Source organism: Pantherophis guttatus, chromosome 6 (genome assembly GCF_059756535.1).
Source record: "Pantherophis guttatus breed Tessera chromosome 6, ASM5975653v1, whole genome shotgun sequence".
Lineage (NCBI taxonomy): Eukaryota > Metazoa > Chordata > Lepidosauria > Squamata > Colubridae > Pantherophis > Pantherophis guttatus.
This window is the reverse complement of record NC_142068.1, coordinates 42,706,548-42,724,884: the sequence shown is the minus strand read 5'-3', so window position 1 is coordinate 42,724,884 and position 18,337 is coordinate 42,706,548. Positions and strand designations below refer to the sequence as shown.

At 35.8% G+C, this 18,337-nt stretch overlaps 1 protein-coding gene across 1 annotated transcript in view; it reads right to left on the bottom strand.

Moving 5' to 3' along the window:
• Window positions 1–12,944, bottom strand: part of INPP5D (inositol polyphosphate-5-phosphatase D) — a 93,588-nt gene extending 80,644 nt beyond the window's left edge. Inside the window, exons 1-3 of the mRNA XM_087872730.1 lie at window positions 12,840–12,944; window positions 8,616–8,751; window positions 1,167–1,230 (exon numbers count right to left, since the gene is read on the bottom strand). Of these exons, the coding sequence (XP_087728856.1) occupies window positions 1,167–1,230; window positions 8,616–8,749 (198 nt within the window). The 5' untranslated portion in view covers window positions 8,750–8,751; window positions 12,840–12,944. The remainder of the gene's footprint in view (window positions 1–1,166; window positions 1,231–8,615; window positions 8,752–12,839) is intronic.
• Between the last annotated feature and the right edge of the window lie 5,393 nt (window positions 12,945–18,337).

The following is an 18,337-nucleotide window of genomic DNA, read 5'->3' as shown; positions in this document are numbered from 1 at the left end:
CATCTAAGGGATGGAGAAGGGAGATAAAAGTAGCATCACACTAATACAGGGGTGTGAAACTCAAGTCTTGGGGGCCAGATCCAGCCCGCAGGCTACTTAGATCTGGCCCATGGGGGTCACCCTGTAAACAGTGAAGCACCATCCTGCATTGCTTCTGCCAGCGAAAATGGGCTCCTGAGCTCCGTTTTCGGCTGCCACAGCCTCCTGCAACCCTCTGCCAGTGAAAATGGCACGTGGCACACCTGTGGTGGCCCAAGCGCTCTGCCAGCAAAAACAGACTCCTGAGCTCTGTTTTCACTGGCAGAGGGTTGCAGGAGGCTGTGACAGCCGAAAACGGAGCTCAGGAGCCTGTTTTTGCTTGCAGAGCGCTCGGGCCACCACAGGTGCCCCCGATAAGAGTGATGTCAAGCTGCCCATGCCCCCCCCACCCTCCCAAGGTCAAATAGAATCCTGATGGGGCCCTCAATGAAATCAAGTTTGACACTCCTGCACTCATACAATGGAAGCACCACCCTTTTTGTTTATGCATTATGGACTTTGTGCAGGCATGAAAGAAGTGGAGTTCCATCACAACAGTGTGGCACAGCTTTCACGGGTCTGACAATGGCAATAGATTGTGCAGACCACTCTACTGCCAACGCCCCCCTCTTCAAAAATCGTTGGGGCAAGGAAGGATAAACAGTTGGATATCACCCACCCCCATACCCTGAGATTGTGTTTGATACAACACCACCTACCTTAGCACTAGCTGGAAAAATAGGCGCTGTTCTGAGCTGAAAAAAATATATAGGAAAGGAGACCCACATCACCCTTGTTTAGATGTTGACTGAAAGTTAACTGAATGAAAGGATAGCTAAGATACTGCAGCTTTTTATGTTGGTTTTATTCAAAACAGAACCTCAAGATACTTTCAATCATCCAAACAAGAGGCCAGAAAAGGAGGCAGAGTCTGATTAGCTTGGAAGAAGGCAGAAACTGATCCTTGCGCTCCTCTAAGCAGACTTTCAGTATCAGAACCAGTGCTTGTAAGTGATGTGGAACAGGTGCCTGTGTTGTATACAAGCCTTTATTTTGCGGAAAGAAAGTTAAGTTTCTTTGCTGACTTCATATGAGAGAGCAGACACAGGAAAAGAGACTTCCATTTTTAGCATTCAACTTGGTCTTACCTGGATCACTAGTTTATTTTCTTTATTTGGTAGAATCCTGTAGGTATATACGCAATTCCGATACCTGGAATACATGAGGAGAAAACCTTAAAATAGTTCAGAAAGAAAAAAAATCATCTTGGGAAACCATCCAATATTCCCAACAGTTCTCAGATTTGTTTATAAGGTTTGCATCTACCGTAGCTTTCCATATGAAAGGGTTTCTGTCAGTTCTCGGACACTATACTTTTAGTTCTGTCTTGCCAATAGCAGTCTACTGCTCAAGGCTTTTGTCCTTTAAAAAACCCTCTTTTTGTTAAAAAAAAAGTCCTGTCAACCTTCTTTCTTTCCACAATGTAAGATAAACTAGAGTATTTCAGTACAGTATTGAAGTATTTTGATCTGAAAAGATTTCAATCTTGATATTTATTTCCATTTTTCCTTACATACTTGTAAAAATAAATCTGAAGATTCATATTTATATTTTGTCTCCAAAAACATTATTTTTTAAAGAACATAAATTCCCAAAGCTTTAATAGATTCATATGATGAATTTCAAACTTGTTTTTAAAAATTTTTTAAATCAAAATATTTTTAATATCAGAAAGTACACACAAAGCATATCTGGGCATGTGTATGCTGCTTTTTTTCATTTCTGGCCACAAAATATTTTCCAATCTTTTTAAGAACAGTTGTCAAATTAAACAATCAAAGGGTGCTTGGAAAACTATTACAGTGAAAATCAGCTGACAAAGCCATTTTACACTCAGCTATAAAGGAAGAGAAAGTAGCTGCTTCTGGTTGTAGCCTGAGTCACAGAATCAGTCATCAGTGTATCATTGTATATCTGTGCCTCCACGGTGTGCATAATTATGGCACATGCATTCGAATCCTTTACAACCATGAAACGGAGCAGGGCTCTTGACACAAATGGTTTGGCTTCCTCTGGCTGGATTGGATTCACACTTTTCTCCAATTAAGAACTCTCTCCAGTTGGAGTGTGTGCTGATGCTTCAGCTGCTTAAACAAATTGTGCATTGAATAAATTCCAAAGGTGCACTGAATAAATGGCAAAAGTGACATATATTGGATTTCAAACTGCCAGATATGCAATCTGCATTTTTAGTTTAAGTTGCTGAAGATCCATTGACTGCATTTCCACCAGTGGTTACCATGATTGTTTATTCAATGCAAATGTATGCCTTCAAAGTTAATAATGCCACAGGATTGCTCACAAAAAGCTGCTTTTGGCTTGTTTCTTTGGGACCTATTATGCCAAGTGCCAATGATTTCCACCTATTTCTATCCACACACACAAAAAAACCTCCCCTTCATGGATTGATTTAGGTTTATTTTTTCTGATAAACATGCCATAGAATATATCTCTAACAATATAGTCCAGATAACTTTTAAAAGTTTCCTAATATGTGAATGATACTACTTTTCTATTGCATTCATTAAGAGCCTTGGTAGTACAGTGGTCTAAGGCACCCTGTTATTAAGCTAGTTATTAAGACCAGCTGCCTGCAATTACTGCAGGTTCGAATCTCACCAAGGCTCAAGGTTGACTCAGCCTTCCAACCTTTCTAAGGTAGGTAAATTGAGGACCCAGTTTGTGGGGGCAATAAGCTGACTTTGTATAAATATACAAAAGAATGAAGGCTATTGCTTAGCGCATTGTAAGCTGCCCTGAGTCTCCGGAGAAGGGCGGCATATAAATCAAATTTTTTTAAAAAATTAATAATCATTTATATTCTCTTTATTTTTATTTATAAATCTGAGTTAACTGTTATCTTAAATAATGATTTTCAGTTGTGAATGGAATAACCTTACTGTTTCCTCTAGGGATTTGTGTTTGCATTGTATTCATATTCTGGTAAAACCCAAGATACATCTGCTGTATCTCACTTTGATCCAATAGCAATATTCATAGTGTGGTTAAGAACCTTACAGGACCTTGTGTCTTATATAAGTACAGTTAAGATGTTTAATGGAAATGATGTTTAAGTAGAAAAAGTTTCAGAAGAATGGAATTAGCAGAGAGCAGGATTGCTTTGTACAAATTTCATTAAATTTGAATTCATTCATAACTTTTAAAAAATGCCGGTACAAAACTATTGATTGGCCATGCTTCCCGAAAAATGTTTCAAGTCACAATTTTAGGAAAAGTTGCAATTTCAAAGTAAATTTCTCAGAGGAGAAAAATAAAAATTGGGAAATGATAGAGGTTTAGAAATAAGAGATAACACTAGTCTCTTTCATAAAACTCTGAATAAGGGAAGGTAAAACAAGGCAATTTAGAAAGCTAAACGAAGAGAGAGAAAACTATGGATTTGTTTTTCATCAGAATTTTTAGTGAAATTCAAATTTGGTTTTAAAAAAGAAGTTCAATGTATCACTCTAAGAAATATCATTTTGTTCCAGACCCATTTATAGTCACTTTTTAAAAAAAAAATCTGCAGAATCTTTGGAGGCAACTTCAAATCAACAGTTTGTTTCTGTATCAAACTCCAGAAAGAGAAGAGGGATAGGAGAGCCACTTTATTGAAATGAGGCAAGACTGAAATAAATACTGTTGGAAGAAATATCCATCTGGTTCAGTTCCAAGCTGGGAGAAAGGCAGTGGAGACAAAATGGAGGCTGGAGGCTGATGGGAAAGAGGGTCCATTTATTGATGAAGCAGAACCACGAAGCACATGTGATTCTGGGTAGCTGACCACATGGAGTTGAAAGAGGGTGGCTTTTATACCTTCTCTTGGGCTTTGCACTTGAACTTCCTGTTCCTGTGCAAGAACATGTATTCTATTAGCTATTGTCAGACTCCCATGAGATAAGTTTGGTTGAAGTTGTTGGGTGATGCTCCTCCTCCAAAGGGTAGACTAGGCAGCTCTGAATTTGATACTAGTGTAGTATAGTTTTGCAGCAAGATTAGGATTAAACAAATTCTAAGACTGAGAGGGCAGGACTTTAGAATTTCTAGTACTGGGGGATTAGAGATTTTCTCCTTTTTCCAGATGTGAAATTGACAGAAACAGTCTTCTCCACAATGCAATTAGGGGCAATGAAAAGGGTTTCTGCTTCATGCCAGTAGAAGTTTTATTCTTATTCCTAATTGTGACCCGCACCATCTTTGTTAGGAAGAAAAAAAATTGGAACGCTTTCCAGAAAGTGGAATTTTTCTGCTCAGCACTTAGAATAGGTGAGAGAAGAAATTGGTTTACTTGCAAATCAGCTTTTTAGAAGCAGGACTTTGCTAAATCATATACTGTGATATTCTTACTAAAGAGGAAAGGTCAAACTTTTTTTTTGTAAAATAAACTTTCCATAAAAGGAAGGTTAAAATATAATTATATTTATTAGTTATAATAATTGTTATTATAACTAATTATAAGTGTTATATGAAGAGCCAGAAAGTTTATAATAAAAAACAGAGTTTCTTCCATCTTTTGTAAGACTGCCATACAGTCTTAAGATTTTATATAGCACTAACCAGAAGACCTAATTCTCATTAAATTTAGGCTTGTTGGTTTGACATAAACTGAATGTTTTGAAGATAGCACTGCAGCAACTGGAATAGGCTAAAACATGCAGCTTCTCTGCTGTTCAGTGGAGAAAGCTGTGGATCTGCCCTGTGACAGAAAGATAGAAAAAGGCAGGGATTAGCCACTGCTGCTACAAGAGCAGCTGAGAAAATCTACTCAGGTGTATTTATGCATCAGACCTTAACACATCACCCAAACTCGGGCCTCTGACAAGAATCAAAACCCCGAACTTAATCCTTTAATCAGATTCTGGTCATTTTTTTACAATGCCTTTTTTACAATTCTCCTCAGAGCCCTGAGTTTGGGTGATGTGTCAGGGTCTGATAGGGTTGAGCAGGAGTGTCTAGAAATAAGGGAAAAGACTCATCTCCCAAATGCCAACTACACAGTTTGCAAAACAGAAATTTATACTATTGGTTTGAGGTGGAGTTTTCATTTAATCAAGTGGAATTCCACAGCAAAGTTGTATCATACCATAATCATGTCTCATTCACAAAACTGTTTCTCGCTCCTAAAAGCCCTCTTAAGCAAGAAGAGGAAAGATGCTTGCACAATGCCTTTTGATTGTAAGGCTATCATGTATGTTTCATAATCACATAAACAGACTTTGCTTTTCAGCTTTTGGGGTCGTATCTTCACAGGCTATGAAATGCGACATGACTTGACAAACTGTTCCAATATTTTTCAGCCACTAGCATTAATGATTAACACATGTTTTTACAATGTCCTATACTTACTAAGTTTTGGGAGTAAGTAGTGCATTATATAAACATGATTGTGTGACAAAAGCTAAAATTTTCAGAGTATAATATTCTCTTGAATGACATACCTGGTACATGGAATTTGACAGCTGGTCAACTAAACAGATTCCCCATGTTCATAGTTTAACTAAAACACAGATTTTGCAATATTGTACAGATAAATGTACAGTCCCTTTCACTCAATGGATTAAAGATCTATCAGTGGATTGCCTATATAGGCTTTGTATGAACAATGAAATATAAGACTCATTTATACAAAACCCAGCAAATTAAAAACATGATAGTTATATAAATGGTTTAGAAATATATACATATTGAATAATATTTAAATTAGATAAGTATATATAGTTTTGAATTACTGCTAAAATGATATACCGGGTTTCCCTGAAAATAAGACCCTGTCTTATATTTTTTTGAACCCTGAAATAAGTGCTTGGCTTTATTTTCGGGGAGGTTTTATTATTTTGGGGCACGTGGAGCGAGATGGGGCTCCTCCTGCCATCTTACCCGACTTCCAGCTCTGTGTTTAAATATTTTCAGGGAAGGCTTCTTTTCAGGGGCAGGCTTATTTTAGCGCATGCACTCAAAAGCCCGATTGGGCTTATTATCAGGGGATGTCTTATTTTCAGGGAAACAAGGTATCATACTATGCTTCTTTGTTTTTTGTTTCTTTGTTGTATTTTACTTTTTAAAAATACTTTCTATGTGGTTTTTATTTGACAATGAATATATTTTTATTATCTTTATGTTCTTTTTTATTATTTTAAAAGCAATTTTGTTATTATTTTAAAAGCAATTTTGTTATTATTTTAAAAGCAACAAAAATAAACATTTTAAAAAAAGTTGGAAGAACTAGAATTTCAAGATCCCAGTAATATATAATATCAGATCGAAGTTTCCCTGAGTTTTAAATATTAAATGATTTTAACACCTATTTTATTGTTAATTTTAAATGATGTTTAAACATTTTTATTTAATGAGACAATCAAGAGCATTCACTAGAGTAGAAAAATAGCATATAAATCAAATAAGAATGACACCAAGTAATTTACTAAAGCATATACTTTAGTACTAGAAATTAGATTTATATTCATTTAGGGCATTTTAAAAATAACTTGATTGGGAAAAAATTGTTTCAATAGATGGCTATAATTCTGCTGTAAAACATATGGATCTGCTTAAGGTACTATTGAAAATTTTCCATCTCCACTCAGGGAGGGTTTCAATGTTTCATTTCTTTTGCATGAAAGAAATCATATGTCAAGAAGTAAAACACCATGAGCAGATCAATACGTGCCTAAACCAAGGAAATAAAAAATGAATTATCTTATATATTTAAATTAGATTCCCTTGCTCAGAATGCTGCCAATTCAAGGCAGCTGCCAATGTTGCCAATTACCAGCTCATAAATTATTTGTTCTTAAAATGACTTTAAACTGCTGTGTTTCCTTCTAACTATCTAGATTCTAGAACTGTTGCCTGGAGGTATTTCCAGAAATTAGAAATGGATTTCAGAATATTATTTAATGAAACATTAACTACAGGTGTGGTCAAAAAACTCAAAATGGTAGCCATGACTATGCAATTGAAGTTATGCTTATTTTTATATGCATTGACCATACCTTGTAGACACTCTTATTAGTTTACTTAAATACTACCTCTGCTCTTTGTCCACTCAAGAATTCAACCTGAGTGGTATGTCAAGTATCAATTAACCTCTTGATAACATCTTTAATGATTATCAACTTTATTCAATTATCAAATTAAAATGTCAGAACAAATCACATTGTGGCTTAGCACTAGGAAGACCATAATCTAGGCACCAGACAAGCGTCTTTAGAGGAATTACTTAACAACATCAAGTAGAGATATAGTATATGTCAAAACAAAGAAAAAAACAATTTAGCAAACAATGCTTGTATTTCTTTAGTAATCAGACTGTATTCTCCAGAAGCCCTACAGTAAGCTAGACAAAAACTCAAAATACCAAGACTAATTGTTATTCTGATTTCTCATACCCCCTTTATAAATTTTTTCTTATTCATCAGGTACAATCAAAGACTAATTTGGTCATATAATGTATATCTTTGTATGAGTGGATTATTTAGTTTTGATAAAACATAATGTTAAAACATTTTGTTGCTATTTAGTGTAATATTTGAACCAACCATCATAACAGAACCATGACCAACTCCAGTGGAAATATGAGTTTATCTCACTCATAATTTGAAGGTTTTATTTGGAATTACTGTAATCAGTAATTATTGAAAAAAGTATTTTTAAAGGTTACCATACTGAGGATCAACATCTTTCAGTCATAAATTATTGAATTAATTCTGTAGAGTGCAGTGGAAAAGAAAACATTACTGGCGAAAATGCAAATTTTCTGCATAATTTTCTCATTAAATTGTGTGTGAGGGTCTCTGTGTATGAACAATTTAGAATTAGAACTGGTTTTTGATTATTCCTAGTTCTTCACATGCATAACAAAAATTGCACAACTACAAGGAGGAGGCACTTTTGCCATTTAGATTTTGCTGAACTTCTGCACCCAGGAAATCTTGAAGGATATAATTTGCCTATCCTTCTACTGCTAAATTACATCATTTATATTAACTGACTTTCTATATAATTAAATGGTCTGGAAATAAAATAATGATTTTCTTCAGATATTTTCCTATATTCCCAGGTACACTCCACCAACATAACACCCCTCCCAAAAGCAATATCTCATTGATTTAACGTAAATAAAGCCAACATCCTTTATCAAGTTTTTGCATACACAGTATGTATCATTACATCAATCACACCTCAGTTCCTAAGAAAAATCAGTTCCTGAGTACTAAATCTAGTGGTTATTCTGACTTCAGTTTGCTAAAATCAAAATAACAAGATGAAAGCTAACTCCGTAAATGTTCTAAAAATTACCCTTTTACTACTGCCTACCTTTAAATATGTTTATTCATATTTATGGTAAATATGTTAGCATTTTTTCAGATAATTTATTCTATAATGACACTTAATTGGCCAAGTACTTTTAATGCGCCTTCCACACTCTTAACTGTCATCACCCATCATATAAAAACTAGATCCTGCTTCCAATTCTCTGTGAATTAAATCAGTAAAAGAGCAGGTGAACTGAGGCAAAAAACAACAGCCATACTTACAGCAAACAGAGGGCGTAAGCTGAAGAGACAGATTCACTGGCCCTGACGAGAAAACTTCCATCCTTGCCTACTTTAGAAAGTAAGTCCTCAGCTTTTGAACGAGTGATGCTTCCATGGTACCAGCACTGATCCATGCCTTGGATTTAAAAAAGAGAAAACCCAACATAAAAAATAAAACTTAAATTGAAGAAACATTAACTACTCAGCAGTTAAGAAAAGATCCCAAAGCTGTCTGTTCACAGAGCTCAGCAGCTGCTTGCAACTCACTCAGCTTCCTGTTTAATGGTGCTGAGAGAGAAAGGAAACAGAGCAGAGAACTTCCTCATACAAATTAAGTCGAATGAAATGGGCCAACCACACACACCTCCTCATTCACTCTCTCAATGCAACTCTACAGTACTGCCTTCACCAAGTAGTTGGGATTCCATCTTAATTCTTCCTTTCAACTTTGCAGAAATTTATAAGGATTAGCTTATTCTTACTCACACTGCCCCTAAATGAAATTGGCATTAATAAAACATGACAGTCTAATTTCTCCATTTCCCCTGCTTCTGTTTTCCTTGCTCCTCATCTATTATATCTGACTTACGGTGTGAGTTTTCATACAGCAAGAGAAAAGAAAAGTGAGTAAGTCTCCAGAGATATATTAATAGGAGCTAATTGTGGCTAGTGATTCTTGATTGTGCTGGAAGAGTTTAACCTGCTGGTAAAAGACAGACCATCTTTGAATATCTTAGGAAATTCTGGCTTCTGTGCTAACTTTAGATTATGCCAAATAACGGATCAATACTTGGATGATCTGGGGGGGGGGGGAACCGACCCTGCACTTGTGGGAAATGTCAGCAAGAGAAAATAAGTGTCTTAGTATTTATGACAGAATGAATGTAGTCTCTGATATAAGTCAATTAGACTAAAGCATTTTCTCTGGTGTTGAGAATCCATGAATCTCTTCCTTCAATAACTATGCTGGTTCCTACTCCCTTTGCCTTTATAACTGCAGCAAACATACATGTCCTTTGCTAGAACTTTGATTACTAACTGATTTTTGTACAGATTTTTCCTTATGCTGCTGAACTTGGTTTGTTTTGTATTTCTCATTTTAAGTATTATTAGCTGTCTTGAGAGCTCAAATGGAGTAGAAAGATAGGATAAAATAGCTGAAGAAGCTTCTTGGATGAGAAGCAAAACGTTTTCAAAGTCCAGTTGCCTCTTGAAAAAGCACCTTTGGGACAACTATGACCTGGAGGACTGAGAATCTCCATAGACATCGGATAAAATAATATTAAAAAGGCATATATATATATATATTGGGTTCCTGGTATTCATATCTCCACATCTCCAAATGTGTGGTCTAAAATTTCCTGTAAAACCTTTTCTCTCTAATCTAGAGGAAGCTATGGTGTTGTCCTCAGCACTTCACAAGGCAGGTTGGGCTCTATATCTGTATTGGCCTCTGATTTTGCTGACATGTGAAGAATAGCAAGCTCTTGCTCCAGTGTTTCTCCTCCAGTTAATCTTTCCAGTTGGTTGTTCATCGCAGCATCCCTTTGTTTCACAAATGACCTCACAGGGATTTAGCAGTAGGCCAGATTATTTAGGTGCCAAGATAACTACTATACTGTAGATTATTTTTGGAACATTGTGTGATGATGGAAGTTAGAAAGATATTTCCCTCCTGTTGCCATTGAGCTGGAAATGTGCCCGCCCGCAAAATTATTATTTTTTCCAACCCAGTGAAATGTTGGAAAGAAACTAAAAAGGGCTGTTGAGAATCTGACTGTCTGCACAATAATTGTCTGAAACAGAACAGAATAGAACCAAATTCGGTATGGAGGAAGAAACCGGCAAACAAAATGTTGAGCTAATATTGGGCTGGGTCAAGCCAGGACTCTACCCAAGGCAAAGGGAGATAGGGGGCTGAACCATTCCTCCAATGTCTCCCCTGGGACAGGTTCCAAATGTGGTGACTGCTCCATTCTAAGGCTCTTCTCATTCTTCCTTCCTGGTCATGTGACTGAGAGCAGAGCAGCCCCATGCTTTCCAATGAATACATGCAAACACAAACAGATGGAATACAAGAAAAAAGAAGGAACAAACACAGAGATATACAACATAGAAGAAAATACAAATAACTCCTATGGCCATTCTTGGTAAAGAATTGGAAAGATTCTCAGAAGCCACAACTGTGCCATCTTCTTCCAAATTATGCAAAATTTGGTGTACTTAATGGGTCCCTTTTATCAGTATAATTTAATTAATATGGCTCAAAGTAAAGATGGAAACTGCAACCAACCACTTACTGTATGTTTGAATAAAGAATGCATTTCTCAACATGAGAAATAATATTTAACAATGAGGTAAATACTGTGAAGAATCCAAATGAAGACTTCTTAATTTTTTGAGCGATCGGGTGCATCCTAGATTTTGGATGAGGTTCGTGCACAGATTGAGTTGGTAACATGAACTTTGGCTGACGTTTACCTAAAGGCTGAGATCAAAGGCTGAACTGCATTTGTCCACAGGCCTTCAGTGCAACAAACTAAGAACAAGATTTGAGTGAGATTCTTTACAAATTAGTTCCACGGTGTACACTGTGTGTGTGTGGGGAGCTTGTGCTATATTTGGTAAGAAAGCTGACAGGTCAATAATATTTGCATAACTGTAAAATCTGTGGTTTCCTGTCTGCAGTGGATAGCAACTATACTAAGACATGTCCAAAGTGTTTCAAGCAGGGGTTGCAAGACATGGAGTAAAATTAATTTTAAAAACATTGAATGGTTGGGTTTTGCATCACCACTCTATATTTTATAGAACTGTATGTTCTAGAAAATGTTTTCTAAACATCTGTTCAGGCACAACAACAAGGAACCTTATTATTATTCTGTATCTTGAGAATAAGAAAAGATATGTCTTGCGATTGCTGTTGCTATAGATTCAGTACTATAAAGCTGCATCAGGTAGCAACATAGGCCAGTGAAACAAAGTTCCATAAGGCTTCCATGGAGTGAGTATATATAGAGAGCTAAAAAATAGAGCTCTGAAACAAACAGTATATTAATGTTTAAGATCTACAATCTTCTACTTTAGGGGGATCATGCCCATAATCACATAAAGGAATTTTGCAAACTAATGTCAAAGATATAAATTGTCTATCTGTTCAGCCTGAGTTGGAATTTCGTTGAGCTTTATGCTGTCCTGAAAGTAGTATTGCTGCCGGTAAGGCTGGCAAATATAATTTCAGCATATGATATTGTGACACTTTCATGACGCTTTACATAGCCACTTATACTAAATGATTCCGTTCCATCTCATTTTCATATTAACTTTCTTATTCTCTAATATCTTCTTGTTTTATAGATGGCTTATGGCAGGTGTTTATATTATCGTGCAATCAGTAAAATGCATGCAACATTTCAAACACCTCCTATAATTAAACAACTCTCCATTGGCCCATGTAACTTTATTCCATTGTAGAATGGATACGAGGATATATTAACTAGTATATGTTCAGCGGGGCATCTGCAAACAATGTAGACTTCAAATTATTTCCTTAACATGTATGGACTTTTTCTGCTGTAATGCTGAGAAGTTGCATTTCAGGAGGAATAGATGTAATGATGCAAATTAGGAAAGATTTCTTAAGAAACCATTGGTTGCCAAACCTGCCAATTTTTTAAGAACTGATCCCCTTACTTTAGAAGACAATATACAACTATATTAAATTAAAAAAAAATCTAACATCAGATACTTTCTTCCTAGACTTCTACTAATAATTTCATTGCACCTTGCTGGAACTACAAAAAGTAGCTATTTTTTGCAGTGGTTCCTACAAACGTATAAAAGACGTACAAAAAGAGGCAAACCTGATGGCTCAGGAGAGAAATATAAAATATCCAAAAGCTTGCAAATGGAAAGCAGATGGGACTATCCCATCATTTCAAGAAATTCATCCAAAGTCATATATAGGAGATAATATCTCTGTCGAGCAATCCTTTCCATCATACATTTTTAGATAAACCCAGTATCAGCATTTACTATTTATTATATCTCTGCACCACCCATCTCACCCAGGTGACTCTGGATGGATTATAACAACATAATAAAACAATTTAAATATGTGAATAAACGTACACAGAGTTAAGAACAAAATTAAAAGTTAGAAGGTTAAAGTGAAAAGGCAGAGGGACCTTCAAGCCATCAGCCATCCCCAAAGTTGCATCTTACTCTTGAATCCATTTCCCCCATGTTAATTAGCAAAGTCAGGTCTTTACACTCTTCTGGAAAACCAGAAGTGGGAGAGGTTGCCTCTCTTCTGAAAGTAAGATGTTCCAAATGGTGGGGCAACAGCAGAGAAAGCCCTTGTCTTCGATCCGGCCGTTGGAATTCCTTGACCGGTGGAATAGTAAGTATCATGAGGCCTCTCTCTGCTGGCCATCTCATGGTTGAAGTAAGCAAGTGAAAATGTTAATCTGAAAAGAAAATATTACTATTAGTACAAACATTATATGAAGGACAAGTGAGCTATATATATATAAAAATCCAGTAACAATGTTTACACATCAAAATCACTCTGTCATTCAGTGTGATACATGAACCCAGACATTCTGGTTTGTAAACTATGACTTATTGTAGTATATAGTTCCTATTACTATAGTTTCTTGATTCTTAGCAAACCGTTGATAAAAGTAACCTGCTTTGCATGATGTATAAATTCTCTCTATAGCTAGAGATAATAGTTCAATTTTATTCCCATTTATTCCTATTGCATGAGATGGCTGGCCATATACATTTCTGAAATAAATAAAATATTCAGTTTTCATTGCCCTTATTCAACTCAAAGCTATTAATAGCTTCTTTTTGTAAATGACACCATCTGGACTATATAAGGAACCACATATATATCTGAATAAAGATAACTAATCACACAATTGCTCTTAAAACATTGTGCTATTTTTCTTATAAGTTGACCATGATCTTACAGCACCTGAATTTTGTTTTTTATTTTTCCTCCAATTTGCTTGCCTAGATGGTATTCTTGTTGAGGCCATAGAAACTGAGGGCAGCCCTCTGACCCATCGCTTTGCATGGACAACTTCACATGAAGAGTATAAAGTTGTACATTCAAAATACAGGAAAAGCACTATTTTAAGAGTTTCAGTTTCTGTTCACAGTTCAAAGATTTTCAGATAGATTTGTTTTATTTCAGATAAACCAGTATTAAATGATATGATTCATTTCTCCCAACATCCCATGTTTTCTTAGCATCCTATGAATGATTACTTCACCTTTTATGCACATTTCATAGATACATCTAATCATCTGTCAATAATAAAGCTCCTCCCACTGTCATTGTTTTTGACAATGATTCAAGTTTAGAAAGAATAAAGCAAACTACAGAAAACAATAATAATTACGGTCAGATAAACCAATATTTTGGTTTCCTGTGACAAACAAATTAGGGGAAAATGGAAAAATCCAGAATTTTAATATAATCATGATAATGTATTCTTGCCAATAATGTGTTATTCCCAAAGCAAAAATTGGTGAAAACGACAGGAATTCTTGAGGGTTTTTTTGCTTCAGGTTTAATTTTATGTCAAATTGTTAATATTTTGGTGTTTGCTATTATCTTGTTTCTTACTGTGTTTCTTCCTTTAATCTTAGGAAAATACAGTTGAAGGGAAGTTATTAAGCTGACTGGAGCAATCACATGCATAGCAGAGAATGGAAGATAAGAATAGACTAATTGATGTACAGAAAATTAGGGCTGCTATACAAAATTAGAGCTGCTATTTTTGAAATATGCAGTTGGATATATTCATACTGATTAGGGATATTTATATTAAAGGCTTACATAATTTTTGCTGAAAAAATGGGAAGCAGACTGGCAGAAAATAATGTTGTGGTTATTAAAATACATACCACAATTAATGTTACCTTCGTATTTTTCTTGCTTTTCAATAATTTAATACTGAATTTGCCCAAATATAAGTATTTAGATTTTGACTGCTGAAACCAAATATCTGAATTACCAGGCATATTCTTACATCAAATGTAGCATAAAGATTTACAGTAAAAAAAAACACCACCTGGTCAATGATTAATAAAATTTGACCTATGTTCATGATTTTGTTAGATCTGGACTGATTTATTTTCTGTTGCTATCAATTCATCATATAAATAAAGATTAATTTTCCTGACAGTTTCACGTCATACCATTTGCCTTTTGATTATTATGCTTATGTCAGACACACCAGTAATTGGTATTCCTGATTCCACAGCTTATATCTGGGTATGTCTGTTTCATAAACCTTACTATGAGTTGTGAATCCCCCAACTCAGGACAAGCACTCCTACATAGAGACTCCTACATACAATATATTCAGATAGAAACAAATGAAATTTTGCTTCTATAAATAACTTGTTTTAGACATATTTAGTTTTAGAGCAAAGAAGATACTTAAGAGCTCTTTTTTTATTTGTGTAAAATAATTCTGCAAAATTTATATAAGAATGCAACTTATCACAAATACGTAACAGTAAGAAAACTTAAAGCATGAGAATAGACACAGACACAAGGAGCCTGATGGCGTAGTGGACTAAGTGCTGTTAAAGTAGCACTTAGTTGCCAGCTGCCTGCAATTACTGCAAGTTCAAATCTCAACAGGCTCAAGGTTGACTCAGCCTTCCATCCTTTCGAGGTAGGTGAAATGAGAACCCGGATTGTGGGGGTAATAAGATGACTTTGTATTTAAAAAAGAACACCGCTTGGGTGGGTGGGGGGCGAAAGCCCTACTAAGCAGGTATATACAAAAGTATGAAGGCTATTGCTTAATGCATTGGAAGCCGCCCTGAGTCTCTGGAGAAGGGTGGCATATAAATCGAACTAATAAATAAATAAATAAATAAATAAATAAATAAATAAATACATACATACATACATACATACATACATACATACATACATACATAAAACTGTCATGGCCAATTCTGCTTTTAAATAATATTGTAAATAGTTTGTTTCTGTTTCATAAAATTTTTATATAACAGCAGTCAATCAATGTCACATATCATGATTCAATAATCAGTAGAGCTAATCAATCCAAGTAAAATTCTAGTTCCAAACCAGAACAAACAAAGAAATATGTCAAGTAACATTCAGATAAAATTATGGTTACCAGATATCTGAACATGCAAAGGAGGTCATAAAAGAATAGGGAAGGAGGATAAATGGGGAGTCTAAGAGGAAGAGACTGTAATTGTTTATAGGAAGGAAGGAAGGAAGGAAGAAAGGAAAGGAAAGGAAAGGAAAGGAAAGGAAAGGAAAGGAAAGGAAAGGAAAGGAAAGGAAAGAAGGGGTCTATGTCAGATGTGGGTTTCAGCAGGTTCTGACCAGTTCTGGAGAACCGGTAGCAGAAATTTTGAGTAGTTTGGAGAACCGGTTGTAAAAATTCTGACTGGCCCTGCCCCCATCTTTCTCTGCCTCCTGAGACCCAGCTGATCGGGAGGAAATGGAGATTTTGCAGTAACCTTCCCCTAGAGTAGGGTGGGAATAGAGATTTTACAGTATCCTTCTCATGCCACACCCACCAAGCCACACCCACAGAACCAGTAATACAAATTTTTGAAACCCACCACTGGTCTATGTGTATATTAAATTAATTTTCCAGTATCAGAAAGATTAGTTTTTCAGTGACAGGACTGGCTAGCTTTCAACATGTAACTGATCAAGGACTTGTTAGTTTCAAGAAGTATTATAAACTTAATTAAGGTGGCAGAGCAATAGCAATAGCACTTAGTCTTATATACGGCTTCATAGTGCTTTACAGCCTTCTCCAAGCGGTTTACAGAGTATATTGCTCCCAGCAATCTGGGCAGTGGTGGGTTGCTACCGGTTCGTCCAGGTTCAGGCGAACTGGTAGCAGTGGCAGCAGGAGGCTCCACTCACCCACCCAGACGTCATCAAATATGCTCTGCGCATGTGCAGAAGCTTCTGTGCATGCGCAGAAGTTGCACATGCGCAAGCAAAGCAAGCACGTGAGCGCGAGCAAATCAATAGCAAAGGTAAGTGAAAGCCACCCCTGAATCTGGGTCTTCATTTTACTGACCCTGAAAGAATGGAAGGCTGTGTCAACTTTGTGCCAGTGAGAATCAAACTGCCGGCAGCTGGCAGAATTAGCCTGCAATATTGCATTCTAACCACTGTGCCGCCACAGCAATGCTTATTAACTTTCATTAGCACATTAAGAAACTGCTGGTCTGAGAAAAAAGCTGCTCAGGAACTCAGAAACATTGATAATATTTGATTTTAAGGCTGTGCATACTGGACAGAGGACATGAGGAGAAAAAGGAAGACGTCCTACTTTTGCGGGATGCCTGGTAACCCTAGATACCATGCAGCTTACAGGCCTAATGCAATTCACAGCAGTGAAGAAAGGTATTTATATCAGATTCAATTCAGGGATAAGTAAAATTTTATTATACCTATAGAACTATAAAAGTAATATCAAATTTAATCAAGCCTAACAATGTCATAACATCCCAGGAAAAAAACAGGGTTCCTGTGCCTTTTTTTAAACCTAATATATCTAAGTTTCAAAAATCCAGATATTTTGTATTATTGAAGAGATTTAGAAAACTGTAATACTTTGCTGCCAACAAATAGTCACCATATTTGTACAGATATGGTAGGCCTAGTTTAAGTTATATAATAGGCAAACATGCAACTATTGACCTTTTTTTCCTAAAAAGGCAATGTGAAAATTTTCATTCTGTATTTCAGTCAATTTATATACATATAATTTGCCAAATGATTTTTTAAATGTTGGTTAATTAATCTCAATTTAAAAAATAAACCCTTTCCTCATGTATATTGAAGTAAGAAGCTGAAATAGCTTAATAGGCTTCCTGCTCTGGCCAGTCTTCCGCAACCTGATCGCATGTAATTCTGTTTAAATTATGATTACTATTCCTAATTTTGGACTTACGAATTTAAATATGCATTCCTAGTTTATAATTCAACATAACATGCTGGCTGGAGAATTCTGGGAATTGAACTGCACATAGCTTGAAGTTGCCAAATATGAAAAATATGGACTAGAACATGCATTTGCTATAAATATTAATTTAATTTAATTTATTAAAATATCTCAATCCCATATCTGATTTAGGTTTGTATAATATCTGATCCTTGGGTTTTTATTATTTATTATTTTAATCTGGTTTTAGTGGGTTTTTATTATTGTATGTTTTTAATTTGTGTTCGCTGCCCTGAGTCCTTCGGGAGAAGGGCGGCATATAAATTCTGTAAAATAAATAAATAAATAAATATACATAACCTGCTATGTGAGTGACTGTTAGTATGCTAACAGATTAAAAATTCTCTTGGCTTTATCTGTATAACAAAGCTACTAGATCTGGGCTGCAGAAATCTATACAGGTAGTCCTCTACTAACAACCACAATTGAGTCCAAAAATTTGTTAAGTGAGTTTTGCCCCATTTTACGATTTTTCTTGCCACATTTGTTAAGTGACTCATTAAGTTAGTAACATGGTTGTGAAGTGAATCTGGCTTCCCCATTGACTTTGCTTGTCAGAAGGTCACAAAAAGGGATCACATGATCCCAGGACACTGCAACTGTCATAAATATGAGCCTGTTGCCAAGCATTCTGAATGTAAACCACATGAGCATGGGGATTCTGCAACAGTCATAAGTGTGACA